Genomic DNA, 18,276 nt, shown 5'->3' with positions numbered 1-18,276 from the left:
ACTTTGTCAAACTGTGGATTATATGCCCAACAGATCGTGAAATGCTGCAGGGGACTGCTTTCTTTACTTTGGTCGTCCATCGCCTTTGAGAAGGCTGCCTGTCAGAAAGAGGCCTTTTAATGTCCTCTATGTGACCTTGTGGTCAGTTGCAATCATGGTCTATGGTACCTGCATATAATCACACATCTGTTTCAAACCACATAGTCGGTAGCTGTGGTCCAGCTGATTGCTTTATTCACAAAAGTAAACAAGGAGCGGATCCCAATAAGTTTATGATAATGTTCAGATGTTCCTGTTGACTTATTTTGTGGTTATTTTCCTGACACCAGTGACATAATCACATCTACCCTCCTCCCTTAGTCGAGATACATTAGGTCAATGTGCTGGAATGTAAGGTTTGTGAGCATTGGTCGAAGTGTAACAAATAAAGTTGGGATCAGTAATCAGGATAGACAAATGTGGGGTTGCGGGGGACACCTGGGGTTGGGTCAGCGGGGCGGGTTAAGAGGCATGGATAGAAGGAGCACACTACCCTGGATTTTACTATCATTTTAGCTTTTCACTGACAGGTAATTCCTTAGAAAAATATTTGCTCCAACTGCGCACTCATCTAAAGATGGGCATGTTTAATACCTGGATCTAAAACCTGTTGACCTTTGCACTTGCGGCAGTACTCCATGCTTAATAAATCTTTGGCATCAGTGCCAAGACTTTCTAGCAAGAAAAGTAAATGAACTGTTGGAGCAAAAAGACTGCAGCTCCCCCTCGTCTACCTAGCGATGTGCCCCTGCACTTTCTCTCTTCACTGATTGTCATCTGTTTTATGGGCAGTTCAGGGCTGTAGGTTAAATGCCTCATTTCCTATTGGGTAAGTCCATGCATGTACCTGTTTTCTGTAGTAGGCCAGGGCCACCTCCATGTTTATACGCAGCGATACATGCCTTTGGATGAGTTGTCGCCATCACCTAAAAGGCTAGCCCATGTCTGTGGACACATCTAGCCATGTTCCTGCCCAGCACTGTGGGTTCATCGCTCCCATATCTTTGCATTTCTCAGCCGGCCAGTTGACCTCCACGGTCACAGCATCTAGCCTTACTGTCAGCTAAACCATTGGTGCTGCCCCACTCCGCTCTATAAAATGTATATGATCAGCTTTTGCTGCCTAAAAGTCTTTTGGGGTCTTGACATGCACCTCTCCGCCCAAAAAGATTGGTATTGTTCCATCAGTTCTCAGGGCCTCACTGATGGTAATGCTAAGGCTGGACTCTCTTGAGCTTTCTTGTGGGGGGGCAATGGAGGGACTTGTAGAAACAGGAAACCAAGAGGATGGAGAAGAGAAGAAAGGCAGAGAGAAAAAAATGGTGGTGCGAGGCCGGAGATTGGTGAGTGGGAGGTGAGAGAGCCTTAAATACATGATGGGAGAGAGGAGGATGAAGTGGAGGGAAGGGGAGGACGCCCCTAAAGGAAGGGAAGAGAGACAAAAGTACATATGGGAAAATGGAAAGAAAAAGTCGGTGAGAATGGGAGGAGGGTGGGACAACTCCACGCAAGGTGTGCTGGGTGACGAAGGAAGGCAGAGAAGAGGTGATGGAAGGACTGCAGTTAGTGAGACGGAAGAGACTCTAGGAAACATTAGGGTCAGAGAGAATGGGTGGTAGATAAATTCAGTGAAGATGAAGAGGGGCAGGAATAGATGTGGGGTGGTAGGAGGGTGAGCAACGGCGTCTAGCGACAGGAGAGAGTGAAGCTTGAGTGTATGATGGGCCGAAGGAAGATGAATAAGTTGAGTAGGGATGAGAGAGCTGCAGCTAGCGAGGGGCAAGAGGGACATGAGCGCAGGTGGGGAGAGGAGGAAGAAAGAGCGCTCAGGGGGGATGACATGGCCTGCAGCTAGTGAAAGCGCATGGAAGTGCACGAGGACATGCAATACCGCCACCCGAGGTCACGCTAAAGGTGGTTTACAGGCATACAATCATTCGAGTCTTAGACGCGACTAATAAATCGTTGAGATACTGCACCAAGACGGTCTGTCTGGGCAGCACAAAAGATTCAAGACATTTTTTCAACATCTGATTAAAGATTGATGGACTTTCTGTGCACCCTCAGTGAGGTTATGTTGAGCTGTTATGTTTGTACTGGTTGATTCAATGGCCATTAGACTCCCCATGTTAGACTAATGTTCTGATTTTTCACCTTTGCCTCAAATTGTAAAGCTCTCTGATATCCTTCGGGATCAAGTTTGCGCTATATAAAACTTTATAAATAAAAAAAAATAATAATAATGCTACCAGGAGGTCCAGGTCCATGTATAAGCAGCTCCAGTCAGGGTTTTCTTGTTACCTTCTGGAACTTGTACTCCTGGTTTACTGTGGGGTGACAGGTCTACAAGTTGAGGAATGTAAAGAAAAATCTGGACAGAAGCAGGTAGCCATGCAACTGGGCAGGTCTGTGCGTGCGGGAAGAGACAAGCACGAGGTCCGGCTGAAAGGATGAGTTTGGAGCTGGTGAGAGTGCGATGCGAGAGAATACACGGGAACAACTACCTCAAGGAAGGAAGAATAGGGTATCATTGCCCTAGTGCCCGAATATTTATTCCCTCTTGTGTTACTTTTTCCCTGTAACATATTTGAATGTCCTACATTTTTTTATTTTACAAATATTGCGTTTCTGTCACTTAGTTCTACCAATCTGCATTCCTTTCCCTTTCCACTGCCCCTTTATCCTCTCTCGTGCACCCTGCTTGTCTTTTAATGTATTTTAACATTATATGCCAGCGTGATCGTCGGGAAATCTGAACCCCCCCCCCCATCTTACTGACCAATCTACGCCCCTGGAGGTCCCCGTGTAGGGTACACCTGAAGAAAAGCGTTTACCTCTGTTTCACTCACCTATGACATACTGCACAGCTCCGGGAAACTCTCTTGAGTAGCCATGGCCATGCGCTATAGAAATGCGCAATTCATTCATCCAAGAAAGGTGACCTGGGCCAAGGCTGCCTGGCCAGCTGCCGTTTTTAATCCGTGATCCTTTGCGGAGCAGATGAACTATGAAAACGCCGCCACGGATGTGTTAAATTTTATTTTTTAAAAACCTTTGGGAACGGATTCTGCTTAATTCAGTAAGCGTGGGAAAGTAGTTCCCACCGACTCCAACCTCCTCTATTGGTGAGTGTAGGTGTAAGTAAGACAGCCGCCCACTCCCTGATTGTCAGCCCATTTTCTCTTAAAGCCTCTGCCTGTTTCGTCAGGGATTCCTCTTCTGGAGCTGAGGTGCGTGGGGTTACAGGCTGAATACAAAGGGTGCCGCTGTGAAGGTGCGATGCCATGCTTCAAATGCATTTACACCTCAGCACACCTGTGCACGAGCCCCCTCAGCTGCCAATCAGGGAGGATGGTTTCTGACGGATGCATTTGAATAAATTGTCATCTCCTTGATACCCAGGGCCCATATTTATTAATTTTGAGAATTTCTCTGCACGCTTCATGCCAAACCATGTTCTACACAAAAACCATAATTAATTTCTGAAGCTGGTGGGGTCTATGAAAACTATAATTTTCTTTAGTGAGAGCAGTGATGACCTGCAGATTCGCATGGCCGGTATAACAACTTTTACTCAAAATTCCATATAGGAAATGTTAAGCTCCGTCACTGTTAAACTTGTAACGTGAAGAGAATGATAAAGGATGTCGTTAGGCGGAAACCTTTACTTCAATGTTTTAATGCACTGTGTCTATAACGGTTTGTCCTATGAACAGGAAGAAGAAACCCCACTGCACTGTGCGGCCTGGCATGGTTACCACTCCGTGGCCAAGGCGCTCTGCGAAGCTGGCTGCAACGTCAACATAAAGAACCGCGAAGGAGAGACACCCCTGCTGACGGCGTCTGCAAGAGGCTACCACGACATCGTGGACTGCCTAGCAGAACATGGCGCCGACCTCGATGCCACTGACAAGGTGAGGAAAGGTTATGTGCAAGGGTGTATAAGCCTGGCAGTGAACTCCGCTCCATTCCTGGAGTTTTCTGCACTCCACAGAGTTTTTTTCCCTGCTCACGTTTTTCAACTGTATGTTGGCGAGCGCGAGATGCCTCTCTGATAGAATTTCTACTTGAGCGGCAGGAAGATCAGAGAAAATGGCCCCTCGTGCTGCACTCCGCTGCTTGCCGAACTCCGTGGAGTTTCTTTTGTCACTTTGCAGAACTCTGCAAACTACGCCCAGGCCTGGTATTAGGGTGAATGCTTTCTTAAAACAGTAAGCATATCTTTTGCACACCTGATATTCTGTCTCAAATGTATTAATGATAGGCTTTGAAATAACTTTTTTTTTTTACCCAAATGTTTTTGCAGGATTTTACTTGATCTATTTACTAATCTTTTTCGCTTTGGGATGCTTCTTTTTAATAACTTTTGGCAATTTGTATTCTACTATTCTGGATCTTAAATTATGATGAGACTTGTATTGTTGGACTATAATTCCCTAAACGAGTTTGTATTAATTAGAATTACAAAAAAAAAGTTTACATCTTTTTATTGCTCCTTTATTTTGAATGTTTTAAGGAAATATGGTGATGATGTGCAATGGTGTGTGGAATTGCTTTTCGGAAATATGTTTTGCAAAGGGTTGAGTTTGTCATTTTTTTCAGAATTCAATGAATACAGTTTATGGTTCGGTCTATTCACTGTACTATGCGGTGCTGCTGCACTTTAAATTCAGATGTCTAGAGGTAGTTCTGTTCACTGCAACTTTGAATAGCAGCTTTGTGGCCTTCAGTCATCTATTGCCCTAAAGCCAAACCATAATTCAACTGTGTTCTTTAATTCAGTTTGTTTCTCAGAGAACCTGAATAAATGCCACTACCTTTAGATTACAAAATGTTGAAGTGCTTAAGTTTTAGTTCTAGTTCTAAAATTTTGCAAGCATTTAATTTACCCACTTAGGTTATCTGATTTTTATTAGAGGATATCGCCACTTTGCCTATGGGCTACCCATAGCCACAAAAACAATTAAAACATTTCATTACTGTAATGATGTTTTGTTTGTGAGCAAATAAAGGTTGGGGACTGATTGTAGTGGGGAAAGACGAAAGATTGATGAATGAGCAATTTATAGGCGCACTATTAATGGATGTCCTAGCACTGATTAAACTCTAGAAAAGCAATGCCCTTAGAGTTTTCCTAAAGACTAAAACATTACGCTGTACCTGGAGAGCAGGACGCATGTCATTCCAAGGTGTGGTATCAAGGTAAGAGAAGGACTAAGTGCACAGTTAAGGCAGCAAGATGAAGATCCTAGTGCATGCCATGGGGCCCAAGATGTAGCTGATGAGAAGAACTGCAGGGTTATGGGCTTAAATTTAATGATGGTACATAGGTCTAAAACAGCGTGCTTCTTGAAAGCCAATGGAGTTTGGGCAAGTTAAATTATGTAGGTTTTTAACAATAATGACCCAGAATCAGCCAAGTAGTGTGTTGTGGCAAAATTGGAATCTGATACAGGAAATTGCCATAGATAAGCTGGGATACAATAATTTCCTCTGCCACCATTTTCTTTACAAGGTAGCGGACGAAAACTTGTGCCCGAAATTCTGTTGATTTAAGATATAACTGAACAAGGGTCATCTGACTGGGTGCCTAGTTTACTTTGGATGCAGGTACTCTGTGTACCTGGGCGCCATGTTGATGACTACACAAGTGGGGAGGGGGAACAACCAGACCAATACCACTGACTGATCATAGTTCATCTAGAGAATATCCCTATACATCGAGGCACCAGCCTCACTCCGAGAGCATCAAAATCTGTCCACAGGGTAACGTAGCTTACCATCCAAACAGGTGATGTTCAGGATGTTGTTTGCTTAGGAATAGAAAGATAACCTGAAGGTATGGAAAGAGTGGTTAATGACGCCAAGTCAAAATTAATGAGGTTAGAAGATAAAGAATATCCCTGCGGAGATTAAAGGAGTGTTTAGAAGGAAGAAAGATTATCCATTACTTAGTTTTTTTTTTTCATCTATTTCTCTCCACACACACTCCTTATGCATCCATTGCGTTGGTACTACTGAATCGGTGAGCATTAGTGACATCTTTGACTTGGCTTCGTTATGTTCAGATCCATGAAATGCACTTGCCTTTCTTCATTGTCTCTTGTGAGTCTTGCCCTTTCAATGTGGCATACTTTATTTTAGTATTTGGTGAAGTAAGACCTTTTTGTTGTTCACTTATGCATGTGGAGAACTCCCTTGCCCAGGGCTACTTTTCGCAATTGTTTCCTTGCTTTCTGTCCCGTAACTGCTGATTGCTGCCCCTATGATTTCTTCTGAATGTCTGCTCCTTGCTAGCCATCTTAAAGGTGCCTTTTTTTTATTTTTACTTTACTCCATGTCCTGCTTCTGTTCCCAAGGGTTCTTCTCTGGAGTACATTTCTAAAGATTGGGCATACAAACCCCTGAATCTACACCATTGCTATGAATCTTTTCCTTCAAAAATACTTTTCTAAAATCCTGTCATGCTATCCCCACTCCCTACTCTTATCTGGTTTCAAAAGCTCTCCTAGGAGTTTGCAAACAGTTTGATCTGAAGTCAAAAAGAGCAGTTACCCTGGACAATCTGAGAGCACTTAGCTACAGGTTTTTGACCATGGAAAAGAGGAATGCTGGTCACATACCATCATCTTTGACCACCACCTATTAAAAAACACATTTTTCAAGACAGTCATTTCATGGATAACTGGATTTGTGCTGGCAACTTTAAGTATGGACATTTCACATATGCTTTTTTGAGTGATTCCATAATTGTTTTAGGTTTGTTGTGGAGCACGCTGTACCATTACAAGCCTTCTGTTTTGAGTAAGTGCTTCTTTTGATATGGTCCACAGCTAATTGCATCTATGGCGGCTGATCTATGGCTCAATGAGTTCACATCTACCTCTGTTTAAGTGACTGGATTGTAACTGTGCCACAGGCTCCCTTCATGCAGTATTACAGCTACTGTTGACCTTGGATCTGCGCTAAGTTCCCAGCCATTTCATTTCTTCACTTTGACTTGGTGGATTGAGTGGACACTTGGTCTGGTGGCTTCTTGTTTTAGATGCATCATGGAGACAGCAATTATACAGTGGTTTGCCATTTCCGGAATTAGGTTGTGGTGACATAACTCAAATCAGCAGGCACCCTCTTTCTTCCACATCATCAGATCAGCATTAATGCAAACTCCTTGACAATACAAATGGAGTGCATGCTCTTTTCTTCTGAAGCTCCATCATCTATGGATTTTTGGATATTGATATTTTTAAGTTCATTACCTTTTTTTAAATATTGGAGGTCTTCCTGGCCTCCCATGTGAGTGTAATCATCCATAATAACTAAAGCTTCAGTATTTAAGTCAGCAGGCAGTAGTCTCTTATTCACATCTCAATTAGCTCCTTGGCAGTCTGCACGTAGACCTGGCCAACACAATATAGTGTGACTTTTTCCACTGCTTGAATGGCAGTTGTCAATAATGCTTAAGGGGATTTCCTCGGCGGGCTTTCCTGTGCACTTGAATATCCAATCAATTCTCTTGCTCTTTCCTCTACAGGAGGTAAAGCCACATAAGAATGGATTTGGTTTGCCTGCCTTCTGAACTTCGGGTGCATTCAGTTTACTCTTTTGATCAACAGGACAATCTATAAAGTGTGTTCCTTGTTCTTCTAGATTTGTAGGGGCAGTTTCTTTATGACTTTTCACCTTTTCACTGGGAGAAATTAGCAAGCCTGTTTGCCCTAGTGATGGCTAACCTCTCCTAAGGGATCTGTTGCATTGATGATAGGGGCTTCGTTATATTGTTTCCCCTTGCACACGCGTTATTAATTCGGCTGATGAACTATCAATACCCATCAGAGGGGGGTGTTCTACTAGCCCCTGGGTGGCCTGCCTGGTGATTCAGTAGGAGATAAATGTCCCAGAGTCTTCCATTTGATCATAACCCATTTCCCTTAGATCTTCCTTGGATGATGCTCTTAATTGTGAATCCTACTGAGGGTGTCTGGTTCCAGGGGGATCTCTTGTAAATCTTCTCTATGCTGCTTTATGCACCTTTAAGACATTTGAGAAGGCATGTGTTTCTTTCTTAATGCCCTGTGAAGCTTCAGTTGTCGGGCACTGTACCCTGAAATTTGTTTCTGCCTGTTAGAAAGCAGCACACAATACAGGACCATAATATTGTCTTTTCTTTTTGGACTTAGCATATTTAGCACAGGAACATCAATCGTCTTAAACCATTTTCCTTGTATTTCCTTCTGCTCAGAGCATTAGAAAGTTAGACTCTTTCCTTTTGTGAGCATTCAACAGTTGACGCAGGCATAAGGTTTTTCTACTGATGCATCCATAACTTTACATAATTTTTATCAGACTTCTGTGTCAGTCAGGAAATATATCTTTTATGAGTGTTTAACACTTGCAAGATTTTGGACTGAGGTGGGTGACAATTTACGGGACATCTTCAACACCATCATAGAGATAAATATGCAACTGGTATTCTTTGGAGACGATGGTCGCCTCAGCCAGAACCTCTCGCAGAAAGATAGGGGTCTATTATTGAATTTGATATTGTTGGCTAGAAGGGAATTGTGTAAGAGGTGGAAAGATCCCCTACCCCCGCTAAGGGAGGATTGGCTTAAAGCCGCATTCTCTATGGCACGATTAGAGATGAGATGGTGTGGAGGATAAGATCTCGAACATTTGGTAACCCCTCATGAGCTGGGGTAAGAAGCTAAGATTATTGTAACATCATTGGTCTTATGATTACACCAGGGTCCCTTACAAAATAAAGGGACTGGTCGGACGACCCAAGCGAGTGCGGTAAGCCGTAGGGGCGACAGATAACAAAGGCGGCTTCATAAGACCCGCAGAGGCTTGAAAGGTGAGATGAGGACCACAAAAAAAAAGGCATGTGTTTCTTTCTTAATGCCCTGTGAAGCTTCAGTTGTCGGGCACTGTACCCTGAAATTTGGTTCTGCCTGTTAGAAAGAAGCACACAGTACAGGACCATAATATTGTCTTTTCTTTTTGGACTTAGCATATTTAGCACAGGAACATCAATTGTCTTAAACCATTTCCCTGGTATTTCCTTCTGCTCAGAGCATTAGAAAGTTAGACTCTTTCCTTTTGTGAGCAATCAACAGTTGACGCAGGCATAAGGTTTTTCTTTTGATGCATCCATAACTTTACATAATGTTTTATCAGACTTCTGTGTCAGTCAGGAAATATGTTTGCTTTCTTACCTGTCCAAAGTTTGTTTCACACGAGAAAGCAGTGCAAAGGTCTGCAGGGCAATACAATTCGTCCCTGATTGCAAGAAGGTCCTGTTATCTATGGTGTTCACTGTTGACAGGCATGCATCTGAAATATCCATTGTTTGCAGATTGGCATCTTGACACTTGGAACTTCACAGTACGTCACACATTTACATTTGAATGTGTATCCACACACACATTCTGTTAGGTATTGGGTGGATCTCCAGTGTCCTCTCCCGCTGTATATCAACTTTAGTACAGTGACGTGGCCTACTCATGCAGTTTGAAAGCACTTCTCCCTAGGCATCAGAGTGAATGAGATTACAATGGAAAGATGTTGTACACAAGACATTAAAAAATGTGATAATAAACCAGTATGAATAAATTGTGTGTATGGCTGCCAACATCTACTTCTAGTGGGACTTATAATAGAGATCAATGCGAACTTAAATGAAGTATTACATTCTTAGATGAATCAAGAGAGAGAAGAGTTCTTATGGCATGAAAGTGGAACACAGCAAAACATGGTTTTATAGTGTTGGAGATGAGTTAGGTTAATTCGATAGCTTGATTAAAAACGACTCCAATATTTACTGAAAATGAGAAGTGGAAAACCTCTGGAAGGCATAGGAAAGCACATAACATGGTACTCTTGTGGAAAGAGTAGAAATAATCAATGCTAATTATGTTTGATCACACTGAAAGGAAATCTAGCATTTAATCTCAATACTCTTGAAGTATCACTTGAGTCCTAAGACCGCAGACATAAAAGGTGCACAACTCAAGATTGATGTTAACATGTATAAGTGTTACTGTATAAATCACATTAATAGTTATCCTTTCCTCCCTGGCCTACCAAGGGGAACTGAGAATGGTTTGATTTTTTGGGAGCAGAAGGTGGGTCAAGAGTCTCATCCTTTTGCCTGTGATATTGTAGCACCTATGTTGATCCTGCCAGACACTGCTGCAGCTCTTGACATCCAGGGTATGTCCATTTTACACCCTGCTTCCACTGATAACTAGGATAACTGAGAATGCTCCTGCATGGCTTCCCTCATTTCTCCTGAGTGCTAGGTCCCATGTTGCCTCTAAAGCATTCTTGCTGAGAGGCTTCCTGTGAGTTCTGAGGTTGTAAAATGTGCAACCTTATATCAGTGCTGTTTTCCAGTTATTGCATTTCATAGTGTTTCTGGGTGTATATCAGCAGAGGTCAAAGAATGGATTGCAATTTTTGGAGCTGTAGTTATCCTGCTATAAATTCTTTAAAGTCCTTTACTGAGCCTTTTCTATTCGACGTCCATGTGCCTATTCCAGTCCAATTTTGGAAAAGGTGATGGACCGAGTTTCTGAATGATGCAGAATACTCCTACCCAGTCAAGAGATCAGGGCTTGATCCATCACCGTTTTTTAGCTCACTGCACCATCCCAGCTCAGAACCTGGCTACTTGCAAATTAGTCTGTTCCTGTCCCAGTGCATGATGGGAACAGGGCAGACCAAACTACCAAGCCAATTCTTCACCAGAAAGGAGACAAGCTACCGGGGACCGGTTTCTGGCATTTCAGCCGTCATTGGCCCGGCTTGCTTGAATCCTGATGGTGCAATGAGCTAGGGACTCACGTCTGAGTATACCCTCCCACACTTAGTGTGGATAAAATCAATTTTGGAAAAGGTGATGGACCGAGTTTCTGAATGATGCAGAATACTCCTACCCAGTCAAGAGATCAGGGCTTGATCCATCACCGTTTTTTAGCTCACTGCACCATCCCAGCTCAGAACCTGGCTACTTGCAAATTAGTCTGTTCCTGTCCCTGTGCATGATGGGAACAGGGCAGACCAAACTACCAAGCCAATTCTTCACCAGAAAGGAGACAAGCTACCGGGGACCGGTTTCTGGCATTTCAGCCGTCATCGGCCCGGCTTGCTTGAATCCTGATGGTGCAATGAGCTAGGGACTCACGTCTGAGTATACCCTCCCATACTTAGTGTGGATAAAATCAATTTTGGAAAAGGTGATGGACCGAGTTTCTGAATGATGCAGAATACTCCTACCCAGTCAAGAGATCAGGGCTTGATCCATCACCGTTTTTTAGCTCACTGCACCATCCCAGCTCAGAACCTGGCTACTTGCAAATTAGTCTGTTCCTGTCCCAGTGCATGATGGGAACAGGGCAGACCAAACTACCAAGCCAATTCTTCACCAGAAAGGAGACAAGCTACCGGGGACCGGTTTCTGGCATTTCAGCCGTCATCGGCCCGGCTTGCTTGAATCCTGATGGTGCAATGAGCTAGGGACTCACGTCTGAGTATACCCTCCCATACTTAGTGTGGATAAAATCAATTTTGGAAAAGGTGATGGACCGAGTTTCTGAATGATGCAGAATACTCCTACCCAGTCAAGAGATCAGGGCTTGATCCATCACCGTTTTTTAGCTCACTGCACCATCCCAGCTCAGAACCTGGCTACTTGCAAATTAGTCTGTTCCTGTCCCAGTGCATGATGGGAACAGGGCAGACCAAACTACCAAGCCAATTCTTCACCAGAAAGGAGACAAGCTACCGGGGACCGGTTTCTGGCATTTCAGCCGTCATCGGCCCGGCTTGCTTGAATCCTGATGGTGCAATGAGCTAGGGACTCACGTCTGAGTATACCCTCCCACACTTAGTGTGGATAAAATCAATTTTGGAAAAGGTGATGGACCGAGTTTCTGAATGATGAAGAATACTCCTACCCAGTCAAGAGATCAGGGCTTGATCCATCGCCGTTTTTTAGCTCACTGCACCATCCCAGCTCAGAACCTGGCTACTTGCAAATTAGTCTGTTCCTGTCCCAGTGCATGATGGGAACAGGGCAGACCAAGCTACCAAGCCAATTCTTGACCAGAAAGGAGACAAGCTACCGGGGACCGGTTTCTGGCATTTCAGCCGTCATCGGCCCGGCTTGCTTGAATCCTGATGGTGCAATGCACTAGGGACTCACGTCTGAGTATACCCTCCCATACTTAGTGTGGATAAAATCAATTTTGGAAAAGGTGATGGACCGAGTTTCTGAATGATGCAGAATACTCCTACCCAGTCAAGAGATCAGGGCTTGATCCATCACCGTTTTTTAGCTCACTGCACCATCCCAGCTCAGAACCTGGCTACTTGCAAATTAGTCTGTTCCTGTCCCAGTGCATGATGGGAACAGGGCAGACCAAACTACCAAGCCAATTCTTCACCAGAAAGGAGACAAGCTACCGGGGACCGGTTTCTGGCATTTCAGCCGTCATCGGCCCGGCTTGCTTGAATCCTGATGGTGCAATGAGCTAGGGACTCACGTCTGAGTATACCCTCCCACACTTAGTGTGGATAAAATCAATTTTGGAAAAGGTGATGGACCGAGTTTCTGAATGATGAAGAATACTCCTACCCAGTCAAGAGATCAGGGCTTGATCCATCGCCGTTTTTTAGCTCACTGCACCATCCCAGCTCAGAACCTGGCTACTTGCAAATTAGTCTGTTCCTGTCCCAGTGCATGATGGGAACAGGGCAGACCAAACTACCAAGCCAATTCTTCACCAGAAAGGAGACAAGCTACCGGGGACCGGTTTCTGGCATTTCAGCCGTCATCGGCCCGGCTTGCTTGAATCCTGATGGTGCAATGAGCTAGGGACTCACGTCTGAGTATACCCTCCCACACTTAGTGTGGATAAAATCAATTTTGGAAAAGGTGATGGACCGAGTTTCTGAATGATGCAGAATACTCCTACCCAGTCAAGAGATCAGGGCTTGATCCATCACCGTTTTTTAGCTCACTGCACCATCCCAGCTCAGAACCTGGCTACTTGCAAATTAGTCTGTTCCTGTCCCAGTGCATGATGGGAACAGGGCAGACCAACCAATCAAGCCAATTCTTCACCAGAAAGGAGACAAGCTACCGGGGACCGGTTTCTGGCATTTCAGCCGTCATCGGCCCGGCTTGCTTGAATCCTGATGGTGCAATGAGCTAGGGACTCACGTCTGAGTATACCCTCCCATACTTAGTGTGGATAAAATCAATTTTGGAAAAGGTGATGGACCGAGTTTCTGAATGATGCAGAATACTCCTACCCAGTCAAGAGATCAGGGCTTGATCCATCACCGTTTTTTAGCTCACTGCACCATCCCAGCTCAGAACCTGGCTACTTGCAAATTAGTCTGTTCCTGTCCCAGTGCATGATGGGAACAGGGCAGACCAAACTACCAAGCCAATTCTTCACCAGAAAGGAGACAAGCTACCGGGGACCGGTTTCTGGCATTTCAGCCGTCATCGGCCCGGCTTGCTTGAATCCTGATGGTGCAATGAGCTAGGGACTCACGTCTGAGTATACCCTCCCACACTTAGTGTGGATAAAATCAATTTAGGAAAAGGTGATGGACCGAGTTTCTGAATGATGCAGAATACTCCTACCCAGTCAAGAGATCAGGGCTTGATCCATCACCGTTTTTTAGCTCACTGCACCATCCCAGCTCAGAACCTGGCTACTTGCAAATTAGTCTGTTCCTGTCCCAGTGCATGATGGGAACAGGGCAGACCAAACTACCAAGCCAATTCTTCACCAGAAAGGAGACAAGCTACCGGGGACCGGTTTCTGGCATTTCAGCCGCCATCGGCCCGGCTTGCTTGAATCCTAATGGTGCAATGAGCTAGGGACTCACGTCTGAGTATACCCTCCCACACTTAGTGTGGATAAAATCAATTTTGGAAAAGGTGATGGACCGAGTTTCTGAATGATGAAGAATACTCCTACCCAGTCAAGAGATCAGGGCTTGATCCATCGCCGTTTTTTAGCTCACTGCACCATCCCAGCTCAGAACCTGGCTACTTGCAAATTAGTCTGTTCCTGTCCCAGTGCATGATGGGAACAGGGCAGACCAAACTACCAAGCCAATTCTTCACCAGAAGGGGAGACAAGCTACCGGGGACCGGTTTCTGGCATTTCAGCCGTCATCGGCCCGGCTTGCTTGAATCCTGATGGTGCAATGAGCTAGGGACTCACGTCTGAGTATACCCTCCAACACTTAGTGTGGATAAAATTAATTTTGGAAAAGGTGATGGACCGAGTTTCTGAATGATGCAGAATACTCCTACCCAGTCAAGAGATCAGGGCTTGATCCATCACCGTTTTTTAGCTCACTGCACCATCCCAGCTCAGAACCTGGCTACTTGCAAATTAGTCTGTTCCTGTCCCAGTGCATGATGGGAACAGGGCAGACCAAACTACCAAGCCAATTCTTCACCAGAAAGGAGACAAGCTACCGGGGACCGGTTTCTGGCATTTCAGCCGTCATCGGTGATGGATCAAGCCCTGATCTCTTGACTGGGTAGGAGTATTCTGCATCATTCAGAAACTCTGTCCATCACCTTTTCCAAAATTGATTTTATCCACACTAAGTGTGGGAGGGTATACTCAGACGTGAGTCCCTAGCTCATTGCACCATCAGGATTCAAGCAAGCCGGGCCGATGACGGCTGAAATGCCAGAAACCGGCCCCCGGTAGCTTGTCTCCTTTCTGGTGAAGAATTGGCTTGGTAGTTTGGTCTGCCCTGTTCCCATCATGCACTGGGACAGGTAAGACTAATTTGCATGTAGCCAGGTTCTGAGCTGGGATGGTGCAGTGAGCTAAAAAACGGTGATGGATCAAGCCCTGATCTCTTGACTGGGTAGGAGTATTCTGCATCATTCAGAAACTCTGTCCATCACCTTTTCCAAAATTTACCTATTCCAGTCCAAGCCATCATGGATTTAGGAATACGGATCTTGTAATGTTCTGTATATGGTGCTATCCAAAAGCTTCCTCCTCAGCAGAACATGTGGAACTACTTGATGCTTTCAGCAGCGACCAAGGTTACCTATAGAATTCCGATTGCATGGAGGTTTCACCGATACCTAATGAACTAAGTCAAGCCATAGCTGTGAGTCGTAACGTTTGATAAGGAAACGATCAACATAACATCCAAACACATTAGGTAAATACCCACCAGCTTTTAGTGCTCCAATCGTGCTCTGTTTATTCTCAGATTAAAGGGTTGCTTTGGAAGCAGTCACTGGCTGTAGATGTCCTGTCACTATTGAATGATCTTGTGCTGGTGATGCAATGCAGTCATACCTGACCTAGTTTGTACCACTTCTAAAATCAACTAGTTCATTAATGTGGTCAGAGATGCGCACCAGCAAAGAAGGTGACTGATAGTCTTCGGGTTCTTCTTACACTGGCATCTGAACTATAAAGGCCAGAACTGATTCTGGAAAATTGACGATGCTTAAATACAATATATTGATAATGCTTGATTGGATAGTAAAAATCATAATACTGACCCGCAAAGTGAAGTCTACATGGATAGTTTATATAACGAGGTTTGGGTTTGTGCTAAGAAGTACAACAAAGTTCTGTTTAAAAAAGGAAAACTATTTCCTTATGCTTCTCTTTAGCTTGAAGCAGACTTCTGGCTTTTGTTAATTTTGTGGGTTTTACAAGGTCTTAGATTTCCATAAGGGTTCTTTCTTCTAATCGGGTAGATTGTCCACTAGAATAACCATCTGCTTATCTTTATATGCTTGAAATGTGCATTTGCAAGCTTTCCTATTGCTCTTTTGTTCTCCGCTGGGTAAATATTTTCCTGGTGGTGAAACGCCTAACCCGTAACCTCAATGAGTTTTGGAAGTGTTTCCTTTTCATTCCCACCTGCAGTATTGCTGACCTTTGTTAGGAGTAACTTTACAAGTGTTTCAGGCCATATATGTTTGCGAAATGTCACAAACTTCTTAATTTCTGTTTCCATGCTTTCCACCCGTTTGCTCACACACTCCCTTTCCAATCATAACCCTAGAGTTATGATGGTGGATAATCCACTATACTTGTGTCACATTATATAAGTTAACCCAAGAAGAGTTTAAAACGTATTCAAGACATGCAGGCCAGGATGTGGAATTTACAATGATTGTCTTTTTTCTTGCAACCTAATTTCTACTTGTGTACCTCAAAAAAGGTTGCAAATCTGACATAGAGAAAGGCCATGATGGGAAATAGAGCAGACCACGTGTTCCAAAGCTCGCGATGCCTGCATCTTGTTGGGATGGTGGGCACAGAGCCATGGGGCTGTTAAGCAGAAAGTTAATTGTGAGTCTGACACATAACTGACTTCAGCTCTTGTGTATTTTCAGGATGGTCACATAGCCCTGCACCTTGCAGTCCGAAGATGTCAAATGGAAGTTGTTAAAACTCTCATCAGCCAGGGGTGCATTGTAGATTTTCAGGATCGACATGGTAACACTCCAATGCACGTGGCCTGCAAAGATGGGAATATTCCTATTGTAATGGCGCTCTGTGAAGCAAACTGCAGTCTGGATGTTACAAACAAGGTGAGTGATACCTTACAGTAATTTGTATATTTAAATTGTAACTTTAAACTGAGTAAGAGGCTGAATGCTGTACTTGATATCGGTCTTTTTCATAGTAGAGTGTAATTGAGCCCGTCTGTTATGACCGTATGAAAACACAACTCTGCTTAGCTGCATTCTGTACACTTATTTTTTGCTGAATTGACATTTCCCTTTCAACTGCCCCACCTTTCTACCACTTCTTGGTGCTCCTCACCTGAGGTGATTTAAAGCCTACCAATTCTACCACTGCTTGAATCCGGGTGATGGTATTGAAGTAAATTCCAATATGTCGTTTCTATGTGGTGTTTTCACCTCCATTTTGTTATATAGAGGACACATCTGTAATCGCTGCAAACTCCTTTTTCATACAAGACAGGTGGAAAAGTGTAGATTGGACCCCTTATGTTCTAATGGTTTCCCGCCCCAAGGCACTTCCTGGTCTAATAAACTATTTTCTGATAGCTATTCTAGCCACAGATTTCTCCACTTTAGAATATACCCAGGTGCCAGACTCTTCTGGTTCCCACTGGTGTGTCTCCGAGCCGCAGAAATCCAATGGGGTCTCCTGTTGGGTTACCTCCAGCATCCATCCTCGGCGACCTCTGTGCCTCTTGAGCCCCCTGCAGGTTCTGCACTGGCTTCAATACAGACTTCCACTCTTTGGGAAAACTCTGCTCTGGTCCCTTCACTGTCAGTGCCTGGGTGACACCACCAGAGGAGGACCCTTCGCCAAAACCAATGTTTGCTATCGAGCCATAGTAATTTGGCCTTAATTGACCCAGATGCACTTGATCATTGTACAGTCAGATTAAAGCAAAACACTGCCTGTGCTGCGAAGCTGCCCTCAGGTGCACCACCTACTTTTTGGCTCAGACTTTGATCAGAGTCTACCATTACTTGGAAATAAGGATGGGGATGCCTTACTCGCACACTATGATGATGACAGTTTATACATGGACTTACAGGAGGCCAGTGGGCTCAAAACTTCTCCTTTCTGTGGAAGTTAAATCTAATGTGCTCAGGCTTCCTCCCAGACCTCACTACAATTCAATGAAGCTCTTACTGACACATTACAGGGCACCTGGGCTAAACCTTGCTCTTGCCCACCTGTGATGTTATGTAACTCGATGTTACTAAACAACCAGAAAGCCAGTACTGCAACCTCTATTTCAAATAAGTTTCCTGCGCGCAAAGAATAAAACTAAGTGCGGGGCAGTGACACAGTTCACAGATTAAATCTTTTTTTATTTATGAAATGAATTTTTAGAAAGAATTAGTTGGTTCAAAGTTCACCAAAACCTCAATACAATGTCGAACACAAACAATACAAGGACCACTATTCATAAAAATGAAATTTTATTAAAACAGACATTAATAGCACAACAATTAATGGCAGAATAAATGAAAAAACATCCTAACATACCAAGTTGATCAACATTTACACTCCTAACTCATTCTCTCATACACAACACACACTCACAACTATATGTACAGTTATAATGTCACAAATTAGTTCTTTGGATACAAATAAATGGGGAACAAAGAAGGGCACCATAGACAACAGCTGTGAAAAAGCAAATCAACTTATTTTTGTAGTTTCAACA

The 18,276-nt window shown here is 44.0% G+C and overlaps 1 protein-coding gene across 1 annotated transcript in view; it reads left to right on the top strand.

Annotated features, from left to right (window-relative positions):
- The window catches only part of DAPK1 (death associated protein kinase 1), a 633,429-nt gene that overhangs the window by 448,855 nt on the left and 166,298 nt on the right, over positions 1-18,276 (top strand). Inside the window, exons 16-17 of the mRNA XM_086961193.1 lie at positions 3,756-3,953; positions 16,454-16,651. Coding sequence (XP_086817319.1) covers positions 3,756-3,953; positions 16,454-16,651 — 396 coding nt within the window. The remainder of the gene's footprint in view (positions 1-3,755; positions 3,954-16,453; positions 16,652-18,276) is intronic.

This window comes from Lissotriton vulgaris, chromosome 3_1 (genome assembly GCF_964263255.1).
Source record: "Lissotriton vulgaris chromosome 3_1, aLisVul1.2, whole genome shotgun sequence".
NCBI lineage: Eukaryota > Metazoa > Chordata > Amphibia > Caudata > Salamandridae > Lissotriton > Lissotriton vulgaris.
Note: the sequence above shows the minus strand (reverse complement) of the source record. Positions and strands in the feature narration are given on the sequence as shown.